Raw genomic sequence first — 20858 nt, 5'->3', positions numbered from 1 at the left:
TCATGCGTAATGACTCGAGTACAAGTCGAGTCAATCCAAATATTGACTCGAGTCGAGTCGAGTCATTTTCCCATTTCAAGAAAATGACTCGAGTCAAGTCGAGTCATAAAAAAATCGTGACTCGAGTCTGACTCGAGTCGAGTCATGACTCGAGTCATTACAACCCTGGCGATCAGTTGGATTCTGAAGAGTTGCTGTCATCACCTTACGTATCAACTGTCTTGGAATATTTCAACTGCGTACCATTCGTGACCGTTGAACGTGAATCTCCATGCTGCAGCTGTGGTAATTCAATTTATAAGCAGAATAATCGAATAATCGATCTGATGCTCCCAGTACCCACTTCTTGCACAAGCATACAAACTTGTTTGGACCATTTCAAAAACGAAATTGATTTCAGAAATGGCAGCGTCTGCAACTCCGCCAAAAACTTGGTCATAATTAATTTGGCGTCGATCTCTAATGTTCTAATCATTTCGTTGTCAAGACAATCAACTGGCACCTCAACAGCCGCTACGTCAATTCAAATTGACGAAAAGATCAAAGTATTGCTTTGAAATCCGCAATAACTCATAAAGGTTACAATGATGCTGGTGGTCATTCGATGTCGCACTCATTCAATTGCCTTGGGGGGGGGGGGGCTATATGTTTCAACGACTATCAGGTACATTTTGTGGACGTCAAAAAAGCCTTCGATCTCATCAGAGCAAATGGCCAAATATTTTTCGACGCGGCTTAATTGTAAAAAATCAATCGCCCGTTCTTTCATTTTCGTTGAAAATAAAAATTATTGTTTTTACACCTGAACATCGGTCATCACTATGGTTATTATTCAAAGTATATGACGATAACAATCAGAAAAGAGATAACTAATCTTCCGGAACAAAGTTTAAGTTACCCCACCGACAAGATATATTGCCATAGTAAAAGCGTGTGAATCAATTGTGCATTGTCGAAAATGCGATCGTATCACACACATTTAGGTGAATTTTGCAGAGGGTTGTGTACCTCAAAATGAGTTATCCGCAGTCTGGGTGTAAAGTATATGGCTATTAGATTCAGAAAATGTATAATTAATCTTTCGGAACAAAGTAGAAGTCACCCTACCGATAAAATATATTGACATGGTCAAATCGTGTGAAGCGATTGTGCAATGTGCATTGTCGTAAAATGCGATCATATCACACACATTTAGGTGAATTTTGCAGACGGTTGTGTACCTCAAAATAAGTTGTCTTCAGTCTGGGTGTAAAATATACGACTATTTGATTCAGTAAAGCTACAATTCATCTTCCGGAACAAAGTTTAACTTACCCTACCGATAAGATATCTTGACATGGTCAAATTGCAAGAAACGATTCTGCATTGCCCTCTCGGGCGATCAGATCCGACATATTTAGGTGGATTTTCGGGTTACTTGTGTACCTCGAAATATGTTGTCCGTAGTCTGGGTGTAACATAGATGACTATTAGATTCAGAAAATATATAACTCATCTTCCGGAACAAAATATAAGTTACCCTACCGATAGGATATATTGACATGGTCAAATCGTGTGAAGCGATTGTGAATTGTCGCAAAATGCGATCATATTACACACATTTAGGTGAATTTTGCAGACGGTTGTGTACCTCAAAATAAGTTGTCTTCAGTTTGGCTGTAAAATATACGACTATTTGATTCAGTAAAGCTATAATTCATTTTCCGGAACAAAGTTTAACCTACCCTACCGATAAGATATGTAATATGTGGACATTATGGTCAAATCGTGTGAAGAGATTGCGCATTTGTCGCAAAATGCGATCATATCACACGCATTTGGGTGAATTTTGCGGAGGGTTGTGTACCTTGAAATGAGTTGTCAGCAGTTTGGGTGTAAAATATATGGCTATTAGATTCAGAAAAGGTATAACTCATCTTCCGGAACAAAGAATCAGGTACCGTACACATCAGATATATTGACAGAAGCAATTGCGTATTGTTGCGAATGCCATCACATCACACATATTTAGGCGGCGTTTCCTGGTACTTATGCTGCTTAAATAAGTTGTTTGAGGTTGTTGTGTAATTTATACCACTATTGAACCCAGAAAAGGTATCAACTCATCCTCCAGGAGTAAATTTATTTAAAATAGTCATGGTAGGTCATATCTGTTTTCCGCTTAGGAAATTTCATACAAGTATTCGGCCCAGATGACAGGATGACAGCAGTCAGTCTGTAGTTGTAGTTCCGCATCCACTGCTACGCCTTCCGCGTACAAAGTAATTTTTCCTTGATTTCCGTGATTTGGGGACCTTCTCAGCGTTTCAGCGTCGAGCCGTCCACCCTCTCGTACAGCGTTAAAAGTGACCTAGCAAAGTTTCATCTAACATCGGATCTAATGATTTATGGTGCTAACTGCTAATGCAGTAATTGCAATAAAGACACCAAGATAGGCTGCAAATTATTTCCGGTATTTGTAATGGAGGATTTAAGATGTAAAGGACGAAAAAAGGAGGCATACATGTTGCAAATAGTTGGTCACTTGACCAGCATTTCCATTTAAAGCAGAACTAGGGAAAACGGGACAGTACCTTAGTACGTTGAAAAGCATAGGGAGACCTGGATTATGTCCAACATATCCTCAGACTGTTGTCAAAAGATAGGGAAGGTTAGCGGTATTTGAAATAATATTTCTATTTTTGCAATCAAAATTATATCTTATTGTGGATATTTCTTGTATTCTCGTTGGATTGGTATCTGGACTATCTGATTTCGAAAGTAGTTTTTGGAAAAATCTGTACAGCATCATTCAGATGTTTTTCTAGGACTTGTATTTGATTCGCTGGGCTTATCTCAGTACTTTATTCAATCGTCAATGTTCACACAACTGTAAGCGTTGCATTGCATCTCTTGTCTTATATTTCCATTATATCTGTGGGCTAATGTTTTGGTATGTTTGCGTTATATCATGCATCGAACTGAGTTTTGATGTTTTTGTGATAGGCCTACCCGCACTTACATCACACACTTCTATATAGTGTGCATTCATCGAACCAAGATAAAAAAAGTCTAGGGAGTGAAGCGAATAGGCCTATTTTTCATTTTAGCCATACTCCAATATCAACAAAAATATTCAGTTAATGTGATATACAGTGTTACAGATGTTACAAACTTTTCCTAAAACTACCTTCTACTTTATATGTCCCAAGTGTGAACTGTTATTTGTTTTTGTTAGTATCAAGTAGAAGTGGCAAGTGGTAAAGTCGCAAAACATGACTGCTTGACGACATAGGTCAATTACCTAGAAACCATTCAAGTAGGCCTACTCTGGAAATTCCTTTTTACTGGCTACCTCTGTCTCTGGCGGCTAATTTATATTTTTGAATTGATAGGTTCCTGGTATTGGTAGTTGAATTGAAGGCAGGTATGGATCTGAAAAATGCAGACATTGAAAATTTTGTGGCTGAAACTGATACAGTCAACTTAAATCAACAAGGTGAACAGTTGATTGTTGGTAAGTATGATCCCCGTTCAGAATTCTTAATTTTGAAGTATTGCATCATAATTATAGTAGTGCCTACCGGCTACCGCAAATTTATGTAATCATTTTGTTTTGTCTTGTGTATCCATTGGTAACTTGACAGTGTTACAGAGCAATGTTGTAATTTGAGTACAAAGCCAATTCACAAATTCTAACCCGTCCAATCAATTGGTCATACATTGGACAACGACAACGGACATACTGAGGTAAAATTAATCAGGTTTAATGTTCGTGTTCCGATTATAATGTGATGACTGGCCATCTTTCCGTCAAACATGACTACCATATATGTCAATATCAAGTAACAATCATTGCAATTTTGCTTGATACTAAATTTTAGATGCAGAATTTGAGTCTCTTGTTTTAAAGCCTACCATCTGATCTCATGCAGGCCAGACCAGTGAAATATTGACCATGTCGACATCAAATCCTAATTTTTCTGTACAATGCTGTAACTTGATCCGCTGTTGTTAGATAGCCTACATATCAAAATACCTATCATTGGGTATCTAGGAGTGTTGTGATGACTCGAGTAAAATTTTTCGTACGAATTGACTTTGCAAAAATGACTTGACTTGACTCAATGTTTCGGAAATGTGGATGGACTCGTGACTCAAAGCAAAATTTACGAGTCAACTTCAAGTCATGCATGAGTAATCACTGTCAATTGAATCTCTGTATCTCGTATAAGTTTGGACTGTAACGATATGCTGTTGTGGTCTGTGAGAGCAACCAATTACTCAATTATTGTTCATATTACCAAGCCTCCATTGTTATATCACAATTAAATTGACTGCAAACGAAGCGACCAGAGCTTACGTTGTCGTAAACTAGTAGGCCTAATAATGTAAATTGAAAAATAGCAATGCATCTCTGTTCTATAAACTGCTCTCAGGGCCATGTGCTCATATGACCAACCCAACCCTCTTCTATGATTTCATTCAAACAAGTATCGTTTATACATTTAGTTTGCTCATCAACAATTGAAGCTGGGAGCAGGCATAATTTGCATAAATTGTAGGCCTATATCATGGATTTGTAGTTGGGTAGTGTGTTGCATCTTATCATTGTTACCATTTATTTCAACTTTCTGAGGTGACTTGATCCCAACACTGGTACCGAGTAAGGCGACAAATTCAACTCAAAACAATGGAAATGATTAGGCTAAAACAAGATTAGTTTATCAAGTACACTAGTATTGCAGTTTTGAATCACTGAACCGATGCCGCAACAAACACCTATAGATAAATTATGTTTGCTTGAATTGATAGATAAATTATGTTTGCTTGAATTGACATACTTTTAAAATGCATTTTGTGTACAAAGATTGACCAGCCGACTCTAGGCTATTCTATGGCTGCACTGCACATGCACAATTGAGTCAAAAGTTATAGAACTGCAGAAGCATTGTGAAGGGTTGTAATGACTCGAGTCAAACTCGAGTCTCGATTTTCTTGAAAACGAAAAATGTCTAGACTCGAGTCAATTTGTGTATTGACTCGACCTGCACTCGAACTTGAGTTATTGCACATGACTCGGATCAAGTCATATGACTCGAGACTGGGTCTACCAAGCCAGGCATTTCATTGTAATTTTGAAGAATAGCAAAGTTAGCACACTATTATTATTTCAACAGCTTCTTTGAGGTACAGAACTTGAATATACAATTGAATAGTATATTCATATTGAAATGAACCCGAATATTTTCGGCGCTTCTTCGATATACGCCCGAGATCGAAACAGTGTTTCACGTAACACCAGCAAGTGCTTCCCATGAGCACGATACAATTTTATAAACGTCCAAATAAATTGTTTTTTTTGCCTTTGGAGAGACATATATTAGGGTTGGTGGTGGTTAGGGTCAACGTTGGGGTTAGGGTATCCCAAGAATAGGGTTGGGGGAGGGGGTATTAGCAAAGAGGAAGGAGGGATATTAGGGTTGGATGTGAGTTAGGGTAAAAGTTGGGGTTAGGGTATCCAAAGATTAGGGTTGGGGAAGGGGGATATTAGGGTTGGGGGAGGGGTATAAGAGTTGGATGTGGGTTAGGGTTAGGGTCAAAGTTGAGGTTGGGATATCCCAGCATTAGATTTGGGGAATGGGTATATTCGGGTTGGGGGGGGGGGGTTCGTAGAGTTGGATGTGGGTTAGGGTAGGGGTCAAAGTTGAGGTTAGGGTGTCCCAATATTACGGTTGGGGGAGGGGCTTGGATGTGGGTTAGGGATACACCAACCTAAACTTTGACCCCAACCTTAACCCTAACCCACATCCAACCCTAATACCCCTCTGCAACCCTAATATCCCCCTCTCCCCCAGGCCCCTACCCTAAACTTGGGATACCCTAACCTCAAATTTGACCCTAACCCACATTCAACCCTAATATCCCTCCTTCCTCTTCCCTATTACCCCCTCCCCCAACCGTAATCTTGGGATACCCTAACCCCAATTTAACGCAGAGCGAACGTTTGTAGTTGTATAATTGTATATCTGACTCCAAGAAGGTTGCGTTTACAATTCGCTGCGTGTTTCTTCTTTCGTTCGACGGACCGGCCTTATGGCTGACGTACCACGAAGCCTGTCTATTGTACACGTATTCGATGGATCACACTGACGAATATATTTTGTTCGCATGCACCACAAAGTAATGAAAATGAATAATGAATATAAACTAAATGGGACATATACAATGTAATTCATAGACGAAACCAGTCTATATGCGCTGACGAATACCATCTACGTGTATGCAAGGTCAACACCATAATTCATTCAGCAATCATGCTTCAAAACCCACAGAACATGTTATTCACTGTCATCCGTCACTCCTTCTACTCTCCCCCCTATTACTGTTAAAACCCGTCCAGCGGGAACAGCAATCATTCCTACCAAATCCATGTTGTTCGCGCGCAACAACAGAGGGCTTATGGCAACTCAACGACAATTCTGCCGTGACCATCTCAAATATGACGCACAGTTCCGTGACGCATAAGCGGGCCTACACGAGCCTAACATTTCGATGTCAGCATTTATTAATACATCGCATACTTCAGCAATGAGCTTCGGTGACCCCACCTTACATTCTACAACGGGGAGTCACAACATGATGCAGCAATCCTGCATTTACATAGCGTATTAATGCACAAGGCACAATTTTCAATCATGCGTATCTATATTCTACGCGATTTACTGCAACACATAATCATTCAAATGTCTTGGTCTAACAATTCGTCTCCCTCTGGACGTATATCTTGGACTTGACTCGTTGAGAGTTCTGCCTTCATTACATGTTTGGGTCTTAGATTTGGATTCATGTCCATTATTATCGCGATCAACCTCAACAGGTAAGCTATCAGAGATACGCTCTCGGGACGCGCTACCAATACTACTCGGACAATCGCTCTCGGGACGCGTCACTAACACTACCCGGACAGTCGCTACCGCTGTCATCACAACTAGACAAAATTACATGTACGTCACCCGGATTTCCCGCGGAGTTTACAAATCAACAACATTAGGCGATCAAAAAAAAAAAACACAAACATCACTTAATACCTCAAAACAACACATACACGATATTACGGCAACAAGGATACATTACATTGGGCATTCAGGAAACCGATAATATCACTCGCACACGAACTAATCAGCAAGACACTGTTATGGGTATTAAAAGGCCTAAATTCACTTGCAGTCATTTTATTCTAAATTGATATGAAACTTCCTAATTCATATCACGTAGCATTTAACGTTGATATATACCAACCGAACGAGAGTGTGCCCTATTTATTGTATTACATGCAAAGCAATGTTTGCAAATATCATGCACTACCGCGGTGCATATTTTCTCAATGATATACTCAACATAAGGGTATCGTCGTATGGCAGAGGCCTAATATCTCTTCATAAGGCTTGCAATATATCATTATTCATCACACATACATATCAAGCTATTCAGCTATTGGATGCATCATGGCATCGAATAAATAGGGTAGCCTTCTTGCCACGGGTTTACCCGCACACATCTCTTAACAAAACATCATGCTATATAAGCACCTGCGTCATACATCTGCAAGCAACGCAGTATTTGACCCGCAGGAAATGCGACCCCTACCTGGGTAGAGAAACCAATGATTGCAAGTTACTCTACTAAACTATACTTTGTCAATATCCCAATAACAGCAACCAACTAACGTCGTAGTGCAAGAGAATAAAATCGATCTACCTTAAATTTTTCTAATCCGTGTGATGCATTAATCAGCGATTTCAGAGCTCTGGGGTTCATGCCCGGAACTGCCTCGGCATAAAAGTTATTTAACTTCTGAGTAATCGTAACATCAAAACGGTCCAACAGAACTTTTTTAAGCAAATCGTAGCAATTAGGATCATGTGAGCTAGGAACACTTTCGTCAATAGCGTCGAATTGCGCGTCATTCAAGTTCCTCAGCAAAATGAGATATTTAGCTTTTTGCGACCGTACATTCTCGCCCTCGAGCTGATGTTCAAATATTCTGAAATACAGCGCCGGTTCCTGCTTGTTAAAAGGTCGATCGATAGTGATCTCGCGAGAAGTGAATCTATCCAGAGGTTCGTTGTCACTACTTTCCACTTCCATTTATGACAGTGAATAGCAATTGCTCATGCGAGAATTGAAAATGATTACCTTTTCGTTGCCCGTACACGCAAATGTCGCACTGCACACAGACGAAGATTCCGCCGCAAAAACAGATCAGCTTCTAGCACGAATTATTGGCTATATCACTGAGAAAACAAAATTAAAGTAAGCCACATGGAATTTACACCGCAATACTAGAAATCATCTACTTTTAATTTACTTAATTCATCGGAAATGGAATATTCACACCACAATACACATTTACAACATATCTCGACTCTCTGACATGACTCAAAGAATTAATTCTGATATTTATGCAATTCACTACACACTCCACCGTCTCTGAAACCGAAATAAAATGCAAAACCCTCTCCGGGAATGCTACTTAACTTCAAAATATGTTACAATCCTCCGTATCTTCTGCGCAGGCGCTCTTCGTTGTCAATTCTTCTTGCGATAACGTCGCGATTGCTTTTGATGTCCGTCCTCGTCACTGATTGTGGATTGAACGTTCCCACCGTCGCCGTTTTGCAAGGCGAATCTTTATATTGATCGTTTCCGTGGTCCGTTGCTGTATTGCTCTTTCTCGCCGTCGTGCAAGGCGAATCTTCGATTGTCAATTCGTTTTGCGAGAACGTCGCGATTACTTTTGATGTCCGTCCTCGTCACTGAATGTTGATTGAACGTTTTCACCGTCGCCGTTTTTGCAAGGCGAATCTTCGTATTGACTGTCTTCGGTCGGCCGGCCGGTCGGTCTTGATTGATTGAACGTCGGAAGGTCAACCACTTTAACGCAGAGCGAACGTTTGTAGTTGTATAATTGTATATCTGACTCCAAGAAGGTTGCGTTTACAATTCGCTGCGTGTTCTTCTTTCGTTCGACGGACCGGCGTACACGCCGTACGACCTTGTTGGCTGACGTACCACGAAGCCTGTCTATTGTACACGTATTCGATGGATCACACTGACGAATATATTTTGTTCCGTCTCCACGACTTGTAATTTTATTGAATCTCACGTACGGTTCAAAATGCAATATCTTTCTCGCAATTAGCGAAGCACTTATAAATGTCTATCGACTTCCGAACCGGCTCATAATCATGCATGTATATCGACTTCCTCACCAGCTAATAATCACCAACGAATGCATCAACGTCTCTACGTGGTATTACATGCACCAAACATCGTACGATTTATACTTCTTATCTATCATTCACACGACAAATAAACGACTCACAAATGTCTTATCAGGTCTCAGTTCAGGGAATTAGGTAAGCTTCACAACACTCCCTATTGTTCAAATCTTAAAATGGTGTGAACAATATATTTCGTTAAACCCAACTTTGACCCTAACCCACATTCAACACCAATATCTCCATTCCCCCAACCCTGATATCAGTCTATTCAAAAATTCAAATGCAAAAAAAAATATTTCGACGTTTATAAAATTTTATCGTGTTCATGGGGAAACATTTACGGGTGTCATGGGGAACACTGTTTTTATCTCGGGCGTTTATCGAAGAAGCGCCATATTTTCAGCTGACACTCGTCAGGGGTAATCGTCAGCAACTAGTAGAGAATTCGAAAGAACAGCGTATATCAACAACGATTGTTGATTACCCCAGACGAGTGTCAGCCGAAAATATTCGGGTTCATTTCAATATGAATATACTATTCAATTGTATATTATTATTTCGTCTATCAGTCTGGTACTTGAAAATGCGACCAGACACTGTTAAAAGTGGAGAAGATTAGTAGCCTAAGTTATGAATGCGAATCATTCGATATCACCGAGCAGAGTTGCAAAAAGTGGGTTTCACATGACATTAACTCGAGACTGAACAGTGAACACTATGACTCGGGCTCGACACTATACTCCGTGACTTGGACTCGGACTTGACTCGGCGGTGAATTGAAAATGACCCGACTTGACTCGAGTTGAAACTATTAAACTGAGATTGACTTAGGTTACAACCCTGGCATTGTGACCGAACAACTTTTTCTGGTGGATACTGGACACGGAGTGACTGAGAATTATGTGCGAAATGACAATTTGAGAGTTGCATAATCATTTGTTGAATTCGTAGACTTTCATGTGTTCTCCTTTTTCGAAGATTTGTGGTGCTTTTTTTCTTTCGTGAGCTTTGAGGTAGGGCTGAAACATGCTAATTATGAACCTAAATAGGCATACCAGTCATCATTATTTCGCATTCGCCTTTGTCCTCTAACGTCTGTTACAAAGGAAATAGTGAAATTTAAGATTCTTTTACACATACTGGGAAAGTATCCCAGACCGGACCGGGCCCGAAGGCAGTATGTTTGACATGCTTGACCTAGTTTTTATGAACTCCATTAGTAGGCCTGTGTTTTACCTTGGGTAAGGGAATAATACATATAGCAAGTCACGGATATCTGACGAATTCCTCTCAAATCACAAACAAGTCTGACACCAAGTGTTGGTTCAAATAATTGCAAAATGTTTATTGGTTTGAATCAGATCGTTTTAGTTCTTGATCCATTCTCCTTCCATCAATTAGGAGGACGAGAAGGGGAAGAGAGCTTGGCTGCATACAACTTAGTTGCCGACGCTGGTGATGTTGACATTGATCAAAGTGGTGCTACAATGATCGTACAAGGTACTGGTATTGAAGTTTCCCCATATATTTTTCAAAGCTTCCTTGTGATAGCATGAGTTCCTCGGGGACAATGAGCTTACACTTAGAGACAGAATCTATGTTAACCTTTAAGACGATGTCATTGAGCGATTGAAAAAATGCGTCAATTCTTAAACTTGGTTTTTATATCCCGGTAATTCAGTACGGTATTAGTGCTTTTTCATACATGTATGATAGGGGTCTTAAAAAATGACTTTTTTTCTCAAATCGTACTGACTAGGTTACTTGATAAAATTGTTAGGTTACCTAATTTAAGCCTACACACCAAATTTGGTTCAATTCCAACCAGTAGCCGCATTGCTACAGGAGAAGAAAGTTTCTATTTATTATATAAAAATAAATAACAAAAAATTTGAAAATTTTCTGTTCACCTCATGAAAGTGTTAGGTTGTCTATAGAAACGATGCTCACCAAATTTGGTTCAATTCCAACCAGTGGAAGCGGAGTTATTGCCGTCGAAAATTTTGGATTATGAATAAAATAGTATTTACGGTGACCAATAGAAACTTTCTTCTGTAGCAATGCGGCTACTGGTTGGAATTGAACCAAATTTGGTGTGTAGGCTTGAATTAGGTAACCTAACAATTTTATCAAGTAGCCAGTACTATTTAAGAATAAAAGTCGTTTTTGAAGACCCCTAATGTATAATCATCTTGCAATCGCACTGAGAGGCTGTGTTTTTAATGCTGATAGCCACCAGACATCATGGGCTTCAACTGCAGGCAGTCAGGACACCGAATTCTCTCACTTGTCCTTCCTGAACTAATGTTACAAAAGAGATTTTGATTGTTGCCATTATATGTTTATATTTATTTACATGTATCCCCGTCCTATATTTCATCTGCTGCAAATGGTAGTATAGTTTGTTCCGGCAAGTTGCATTTGGGATTTATTAACAACTTGGCGACCCAAAAATATATAATCGAATATATAATTTGCAAATCTACCTCCATGTTAACACCGAAACCAGGATTATGAGTCCTCTGATTGTGATAATTACGCAAAAAATACCATCAACATGAAAATCTGGCTATAAGCAAACTGGCTTGAAAATTCAGTAGCGGTACAGCAGTATTGAGCTGACTATTCAGAGTACCTTATGCTGATCCTGATACTATTTCAGCACGCAACCCATTAGCATTAGATCTTGTTGATTTGCAAACCATGTATGAAAAAGAACATGCATGGGGAACTAAGGACATCGGTCATCATTTATTTGAGGCATTGTGCAAAATGGGCAAAATAGTTGGTACCATCCCACAGCAAGATAACGTTATTTTTCATCATCTTCGCTATCAAGAAAATCAGTTTTTAATTTCATTCGGCTCCCCATTTGATTCTCATTCGAAATGTGAGCCGTCTAGCCCCTTCCAATTCTATCAAACTAACGGTATACGTGTAGGCTACATGTTAGTAGAATTTCCGTGAACATTGCAGGCGGTGATGGAGAAGCCGTTGTAAACCGGTTGAAAGATGTTGACAACGTTCATGTGAGGCAAGACAACACGGAGACATATGTCGGTAAGTGTTTGCGACTGCCGACACCTTTACTGTGATGGTTACAGAACCTTGTATCTATCTAGTCGCCGGCAGTAACTCCAAGCTCACGGCCGTCAACCACTTGTCAGGAGTTACTAATTACCATCAAACCATGGATAATGCCAATGTGGTGATTGATGGAAGGGGTAGCGGTGAGTTCTTTCGGTATCTATTGTGTCTCATATTGTACTATGCAGATATCGCATGTGTTTTGCTTCTGTGTTGATGGTACGATATTCCCCTACAAGTGTTTTGCTGATATTCCAAGTGTTTCCCCAGGGCAATGCATCTCTAAATATGTGGTCTCATTAAAGTGTGAGGTAGCATTTTGGCAGCAGAGATTTTTGCTCGGAAAGCCATTTTATTTTAACTCTAGCTAAAAGTTCGAATGCGGTTTCTGGGGAAGATGGTTTCTGTAAAAATGTTTTTCAAATGTTCAAATTTAATATGAGACCACCTCAGATTTACAGCGCAGTACCGTATTTAACTCCATAAAAAGGTGAATTGTACTGTGTTATTGACCAGCATTTTTCACCCCGAATATTGAATGACTTGCACCGTCACTTGGTCTACCCTGGACTTGACTCAACGGGACTGAAATCAAAACTGAACTGCTTTGGATGCATGGCTGCCAGCAAACGCTAGAATTAGAGTGGGTTGTTTTGGTTTTGCTTTTGTTATTGATTTCGAGTGAAGTGCAAATTACGACGCAAAACACAAGCTCAAATCAAAAACACAGACCTATTACAACTTACTAGTCATGTACGCTGTAGGCTTCAAGTCTAGTGGTTTTTGCCAAAATATCAATTACAACAGAATTATCGAAGTTCAGACCACTGGTCTCCCAGAGTGAACGCTAATAGGATCCCCTGTTTATTGATATTTTCACAAGCGCTTGCGTGTAAGGGGCCGGCAACATACGGCCCGCGGACAGCTTCTACCGTATGAACCCGAATATTTTCGGATGATGCTCGTCAGCAACTAGTAGAGAATTGGAAAGAGCATTGTATATCAACTATCGTAGAAAACGTGCATCACGCTTGGTGAAAAGCTCGCCCATCACTCATCCGCTCAATCTTGATGCTGAGCGATCAAAGGCCAGAAACTATGCCATTGGCAACCATTTGTTGGATAATCCCGCTTGTGCAAAAAATTATCGAGAAGACAAATTTTCCGTCGTCGGAAGGGACAGCTCACTTTCATCTGTGTGCCTTGGAGTCTACCTTTATCATAATACATCAGCCCAAGCTTTGTCTACAGAAGGAGCTCGTGTACCATCTTAAAATGATACATTGAACGCTCTCTTATTTGAGATTACATTTCAAGTTGGTGACGTCATATTTTGTGATACGATTGTTGATATACAACATTCTTTCCAATTCTCTACTAGTTGCTGGCAATTACCCCTGACGAGTGTCAGCCAAAAATATTCGGGTACATTTCAGTATGATTATACTATTTAATTGTATATATGAAGTTCTGTACCTCCGAAAAGCTCTTTAATCTGAAAGTATCATCAAATTTTATGCGTCTCAGAACGAATCCAAGTTCGCCAACCTGGGAAAGTTGGACATGAAACTACTTGGTCTGGTCGGGTGTACATATATTTTCGATCGTGAACATTAACGAGACAAGGATACGTTTCAATATAAATGATGCTAACGTGCAGTCTTTAATAAGGGTTCCTAAATACTACATGTAGTCAGCGTCCAAAGAACTTGTTGACAACTATGACCGGCCACAGATGCCTGATTGACTTCAACAGCTACTGTTAATAAGTTCATTAAATAGGCTACTGTTTTGGTGTCTGTGCTTTGAACTTGATGTTCACATTAATTACGATTTATTCCTTATATAGGTAGATAAATACGCGATTAATGTATAATGTATGTATTCTGTAATCCAGCCCGCCAAGTGCTTCATTTTCCCATATCCGGAGAAGTTGCCTGCCCCTGCTGTATAGCATCGTATGTTAACATTACTTCCATGCTCCGAAACCACCTATGCCCTCAAGTGCGTTGTGTAATCAGCGTTAATTAAATCTATTATTTTCTGAATAGTCGATGAATTTGAGATGTTGACCATTCTGCCGAGCTTTGAGTGGCCATATTCAATAATTTTCCACCTGAAAAATTAGTTCTAAATAATGTATCAATGAACTCTTGTAGAGAGGATATTTCTACGTAGCCTAATGTTGCTTTCAATAAGAATTCATTTATCGCACATCGTTGTGTTGCTGGCGTGGAAGTTTGTGCATTCGTCATACTGTTACACTATTAGTTTTCCATTCCAAATTCAGCGTTTGTATCTCGCAGTTGCGAATTCACTCATGTGTGTGCAAATGAATGGTATCGAATGGCACTTCAAAAATCGCTGACATTTTCATAATTCGAGCATTGTATGTAGCTGGCGTCAAACTAGCTGTAATGCGCGAGCTTTCTCACATTAGTGTTGCTCAATCGATAGCTTAGGCTTGTTTGTTTGAACTCTCTCCATCTATTTTGTGACATACCCAAGCTTAGCTCTTGGTCGAGTGGGACAAAGCGCTTTGTGAAATGCAAAACTTTGTGCAGTATGTGCCTATGTATAATGCGTCGCATATTCTCATTACAGGCGGGACAACGGCTCATACAGTTGTCGATGGAGGTGGCTCGGTTAATATGACGATAACAAATTCCACCTTCGTTATCAGAGGCGGCCGGTCGAGACGCACGTGAGCTGTGGATCCTATCCAGAATCGCTGGAAAAATTACTTTCAAACGCATAGATTCTTCAAACTGTGTCTTTTTCCTAATTCCGCCGTTGTCATGTTATCACAGAACCTTCCCTTGTCTATATCGCAGCGTAGAGTTCCTGACTATTCATTAGGAAAGTAGTTCTGTCAACTCACAAGCAACGGACCGTATATCCACCATATCGTTCCATAATGTTACGATTTACGTTTGATGGACAGTGTCAGTGACCTAAGTGTTTAGTGACCGTCGAGACTATCTTACCCTGAAACTTGGGTGGTTAGCAGGGGGTGATGGGATATCGGATGCTACTTGAAGATATAGAGCTGTTTCCTTGCATTGGAATGCTCATCTACATCATGAACGTCAGTTCTACATGCTGTTGTTCTGGATATTGAAGGCGAACCAAGTTCCCATAATTCTTGCGTGTGTATCGTTTAATAATAATAATTAATTATAAATTTGTGCTTTTCATTAACGTGTCATCTTCATGGTGATAATGATAGATATTATATTTTCTATGCAGACTTGTATTTACTGTCGTCTGTATGAAATAAAAATGATGTATATTTTCTTCGCGTGTTATTACCACTTTATAGTTATCGTATACACCAGTGGTCGGGAACCTATGGCTCTTTTGGGCATAAGATATGTCTCTTTGACATCTTTTTAATTCTGTACATAATTTTATCGATATTGCAGCAACTTGCTAGGAAATTTTATGAACGGCCAGAATAATTATTCTCGTGGCAACATAACCATGTATTTGAGAGGTCAAGGCAGTGGCGTTTCCATGGTTAAGGGCTCGGGCCCCTTCAAAAAATCCTAAAATTTGAGTTGCTGTAACGCTAGCGACCAGTATCCCTCGCGAATTAGGGGTGGAGGCCAAAAAGCTGAGTAAAAACATCCTGGATTTTCGCCTAATCTGCGAGTTCCAAGATCTCTCGATTTAGAAGTAGATGATTCGCATGCCAAAACATTGGATGTTCGTTCGAAGTTAGTAGATCTACAAATCCAGGATGTAAGACGCTATTGCGTCAAAATAGGCCTATCTACATGTCGCTAGATGTCCCGACAAATTACACGACGTAAGGTTACGCATTTGTGCGTCACAGACGACGCAAATCTGTCGGGCAAAATTGTCTCGCGAGGTTACCCGATAAAACAGCAGGGGAAATCGGGTAACGGAACTGTTCGTCCTGAGATTTTAGTTTGGTTTAGGTATTTCCATGGCTGTATAATTGATTTTAAGTCAGTTTTATAACATTATAGATGACTTTTAGCACCTGTGGGTATAATTATATCGTCGAATGGCGATATGTCTAAAGTACCGTACGAAGCGAACCTGATATGGAAGAGCCAATTTAGCTTCCGATACAAAACAACCCGCTTTGCCAAACATATTATAATTTAAGCTGTAAAAATGTTTGTTGTAGCATATTTGTGAACTTCAGGTGTTCACTAAGGTTATTCACGTTGAGAACCGGTCCTATTCGGAATATACATGGCACATGAATAGTAGGGTGGAGTGAAAATGACTTTTTTTTTCAAATCAAAAAAGGCCTTCCTCAATCCTGACAAATGACCTAAAACTTCAATTAAAAGTGACTTCAGGGTTTTGCCCCCATTTTCCAGCCGGCAACCCCCCAATTTCTGCGCGTGGGGGGGTAAAATGGCCCATCTCGGCAACCGCTGGTCGTAGAGTCATGATATATAGCTCAAAATCTGCGGAAGCATCATGTTTCTATCTGTCTTCTGAAGAAAGTTTTCTCTATTGTGAACACAAAATGAGTTATAGCCAAAAAACTATATATACGCACATTTTTGTTGAAATTCAGCATTTATTCTGACGAATTGTGATCTGTCATTAGTTTTTTTTAAAAGTAAAGTAACACACTGGCAATACCGAATATTGGGCCCATATTACAAATATATTCACAACACAGTCCTTTTAAAATCGGTTCAAAACATCATAATGAAACATTCACATTGAACGTCTTATATTAAAAATGCATTCTTTTGTCAAGTTTTTTCATCAGTTTACGAGACTTAATTTTTCGGCGAATGAGGCCATCTCGTCTTTGAAATCCCGAAACGTGCCCTGATGCTTCTGTTACGAGCTTTACATGATGTTCCATGCACTGTTTGATTGCGGCATGGATGAAACAAAATCAGAGGCTTCTCGCGGCATTCTTCCAACTCTGCATCAGTTAAGTGCTCAATCGCTGGAGAAAGTTGTTGATATAAGGTTCAATATCAACCGAACTGAAAAGCCACCCTAACCAAACTTTTTCCACAAAATCTGGAGTTCGACAGGGCGGTCCCGAGTCCCCTATCCTCTTCAATCTTTACATGGACTATGCCGTGAGGGTTTTCCTACACAGAGCGGAACTAACCGATATCGCTTTCAGCCAGTATCATTTTCGCACACCGGACTATGCACGAGAAAATAAAAGGGACAAAAACTACCAAGGAACAGCTGTCAACATGGGTTAAGGCTATGCGGACGATCTTGAATTCTTTTTCAAAGACCAATCTTCTCTCCAGGAAGGCCTGAAACTGCTATCAGAAGTTCTTACTGATTTCGGATTACAAATTAATGAGTCGAAAACAAAAACTATGATATTTAACCACAATGAAGAACTGGCTTACCCGACTTCAATCTGCTCTCTGCATAATCATCATATTGAAAACGTAAAAACTTTCAAATACCTTGGGTGTATTGTTCACTATAAGGAAACGAATGTGGGAATAACCGAAATCAACAACAGGATCAGCTCGGCTCATGCAGCTTTCCAATCCAATAAATACCTGCTTCGAAACTTCAGAATTTGGATTGGTACAAGAATAAAATTTTTAAATGCTTTTGTGAGAAGTCGACTCACATATGGCTGCAGCGTATGGTCTCTTTCAGAAAATCAAAGAAACGTCCTGGATGTCTGCTACAGACAATTTTTGCGAAAAATGATACATGGAGGCTACACTCGAAAGGGAACCGGCCACGCCTTCAAAATTAGTAATAAAAGTCTTCATAAAATCTGTCGCACTGAAGATCTCTCATCCTTTATTGATCACCAACAAGCTAAATTTCTTGCCCACATAATTCGGAAACCTAATGATAGTGTCGTGAAGTCGATAGCCTTTGAAGATGAAAGGAGAACCAAAAAAAGGAAGACCGTCTGCAACGCTGATGAACAATGTCCTTAATCGGAACGATACCGACATCAGGACATTTTCGAAAGCAGCACTTTCACGCGAAATTTAATTTATATTTGAAATCTTTATTGCTGTGTCCTTTTTCGGTGGATATTTCCATCACCTCGGTGATGGTGCTCTTAGTCTGAATGCAGACAGAGCTAGACCTATATATATATATATAGGTCATTTGTCAGGATTGAGGAAGGCCTTTTTTGATTTGAAAAAAAAAAGTCATTTTCACTCCACCCTAATGAATAGGCTCCTTTTTGCAGTGTTATGCGTTCTTATTTGACTCTGACAATTATGCAATGGAAAACATCACACGGATGAATGTTAATAAACTAATTATAAACTATCGAATGTAATGTGTAGTTTCGATAGATAAACCTGTGACATGTAAAACGGCGAATCTGTCGGGTAAGCTGTCGCCATTCGGGGAGTCCCCCTACGTAATAATCACTGTCGGGTAAATATAATGGACATGTAGATAGCTCTAATGACGCAAAATGTAGTGATCCGTGGAAGGTTGCCATGTCAACGTATCGACTTCGTAGTAAATATTGCTTTGGCAATGCTGGTTGGAAATGGCGTCGACTTTGATCATGTGCTATGAATGCCGTCGTTTCCTAGGTAGACTTCTGCAATTTATTTTAAGCTACTTTGCAGCTTTACTGCATATTACTCTGTAGTTTATTCACAGTTATAAGTTCTAAGGACGGCATTGCAAACTGGTACTGTTGTTATTACACCACCGTGATTGGCAACCGCTTTTTATGATATTTGAAAATTTTCCAATCTGAAATATATAATGTTCCCATCGTATTAACAAGTGTTTCTCATATCGCGTACTTTTTCTAATAGAATCACGGTGGTAATCCTGGTGGCGACCAGGATCAAGAAGCAGCAGTCTATACTCAGTCCGTTCTGGCAGAATCTTACTAATCTACCTTTCTGGTCCGTAGAAAATCCAGCAACGTGCAAAATCGCCAGATCTTTTATTTGATCTATATTTTTGGCCTCCACCCTAGATGTACCCGGCATCGCGCTGCGTAATGTTGGATTGCACCATACGTTGGTTGATCAATAGAATAGCAGACATGGGGACGCCTATATCGCAATCTGGTTTTCAAATACACATTGTCTTCCTGATCTACGCCGAGAAATTAACTGCCTTGGAAGTGATATTCCAATTACACATCCAAATTACAAACAACGTTGCGCTATCCACGTCGGAATTGATAAGTGGCTTTCTAATATTGCCGTTAAAATTTAGGCGTGTAGTGTAACTTTTATTACCGCCGAATCCGAAGTGGATTAATATTTAGTTTCGGAGTCAGGGCTATGGTTATATCAGATTTATAGATTCTGAGCTATTTACCATGAATCGCGCTATCACAGGATTACTACTATTATTTGCAGACTAGCCGTTACGGGCTAGTCTGCACGCACTTCTATATACTCGACTTTGACAACGAAATTACTACCCTAGTCAGCTATAGAGGTGATTTTGAAACTTGCTACAGTGTTAGATGACATCATCAAGATATATAATTCGGAAGCTAGTCGCTCATCTGGGTATGCAACACAATCAAAATCCACATAGACCGATACCGGCCTTTGCGAAAAATACGCTACGACAGTGGTTCCCAACCTGTGGTACGCGATGGTCTTCCAGGTGGTACGCGAGTAGATTCTGTTTCTTTCGACCGAAGGGAGTTATTATAGTTCAGTTGGGATGGATTTTGAGTTTTCTGAAGCCACCGTCATCGTCGTAGTAAGGGTACGTCGAAGAAACCGACTTGTTGCGCTCATGCATGACTTTCGATGCGCTGTGAGCAAACGTATGCCACGCATCGACCAGCTAGTGGAAAATAAGCTAATGCAGCCATAGCATTAAACCAGGGGGGCCAACCTGCGGCAGTAGAAGGAAATTTGTGCGGCCGTGGACATGTATTTCAATTTGTATGTGTTGGCGGTCGTCGACATGAAAATTGAATTTACGAATTTACTCCCAAATTTTTAGCAGATTTTGATTAACTTTGAAATTTTCTTCGCGCTGGGCGCGATTCAACGTGACTTCATTTTTTTTTCGATATTAATGTAGTAGCGCCCTTTGCAACCTAAGCACCATAGTACAGATGTGAACAGCAACGAAAAATGATGCGCCCCAGATAAAAATACCAACTTGGAATCGTGTCCTTCTCCAAGAAATTTGTTTCTATGGTGCGTTTGGCCGATTTCAATATCTTTCCAATATACCCCCAATCCTGATGGGAGGTCAGGAAATAGCAGTATTCAACAAAGTGACTTATTACATTAGGTCCATCCGAAGACACATAATCATTTATAACTAATGCCCTAAATTTTCGAAAACACACCGTCCATCAACTTTACCGGAGAATCCGATCACATTGGCTGAGAAAGAATAAATATTTGATAGTAATTTGTGAAACTACGAATACTAATGACAAAATTCATTCGTGAATCTGAACATTTTTCGCGCGTCGCGCGACCATCACGAAACCAAAATATCCATTCAAACAGGACCACCACAATTTCGGTACGTAGGCCTACACCGATATGA

The 20858-nt window shown here is 39.9% G+C and overlaps 1 protein-coding gene across 1 annotated transcript; it reads left to right on the top strand.

Moving 5' to 3' along the window:
• The first annotated feature begins 3336 nt into the window (after positions 1 to 3336).
• On the top strand, positions 3337 to 15650 carry LOC145441268 (uncharacterized). Its single transcript, XM_080319088.1, has 5 exons — positions 3337 to 3496; positions 10668 to 10766; positions 12243 to 12326; positions 12389 to 12496; positions 14958 to 15650. The coding sequence occupies exons 1-5, from the start codon at positions 3409 to 3411 to the stop codon at positions 15059 to 15061; spliced, it is 483 nt and encodes a 160-aa protein (XP_080175214.1). The 5' UTR covers positions 3337 to 3408; the 3' UTR covers positions 15062 to 15650.
• Positions 15651 to 20858: the final 5208 nt, after the last annotated feature.

The sequence above is a fragment of the Botryllus schlosseri genome, chromosome 6, assembly GCF_051294905.1.
Source record: "Botryllus schlosseri isolate E-star chromosome 6, Bs_hap1, whole genome shotgun sequence".
NCBI classification, from domain to species: domain Eukaryota; kingdom Metazoa; phylum Chordata; class Ascidiacea; order Stolidobranchia; family Styelidae; genus Botryllus; species Botryllus schlosseri.
Note: the sequence above shows the minus strand (reverse complement) of the source record. Positions and strands in the feature narration are given on the sequence as shown.

Coding starts and splice junctions, on each gene's coding strand:
- LOC145441268 (XM_080319088.1), top strand. CDS start 3,409: ATGGATCTGAAAAATGCAGACATTGAAAATTTTGTGGCTGAAACTGAT. Junction 10,767..12,242: donor TGCTACAATGATCGTACAAG/GTACTGGTATTG, acceptor TGAACATTGCAG/GCGGTGATGGAGAAGCCGTT. Junction 12,327..12,388: donor CAACACGGAGACATATGTCG/GTAAGTGTTTGC, acceptor GTATCTATCTAG/TCGCCGGCAGTAACTCCAAG.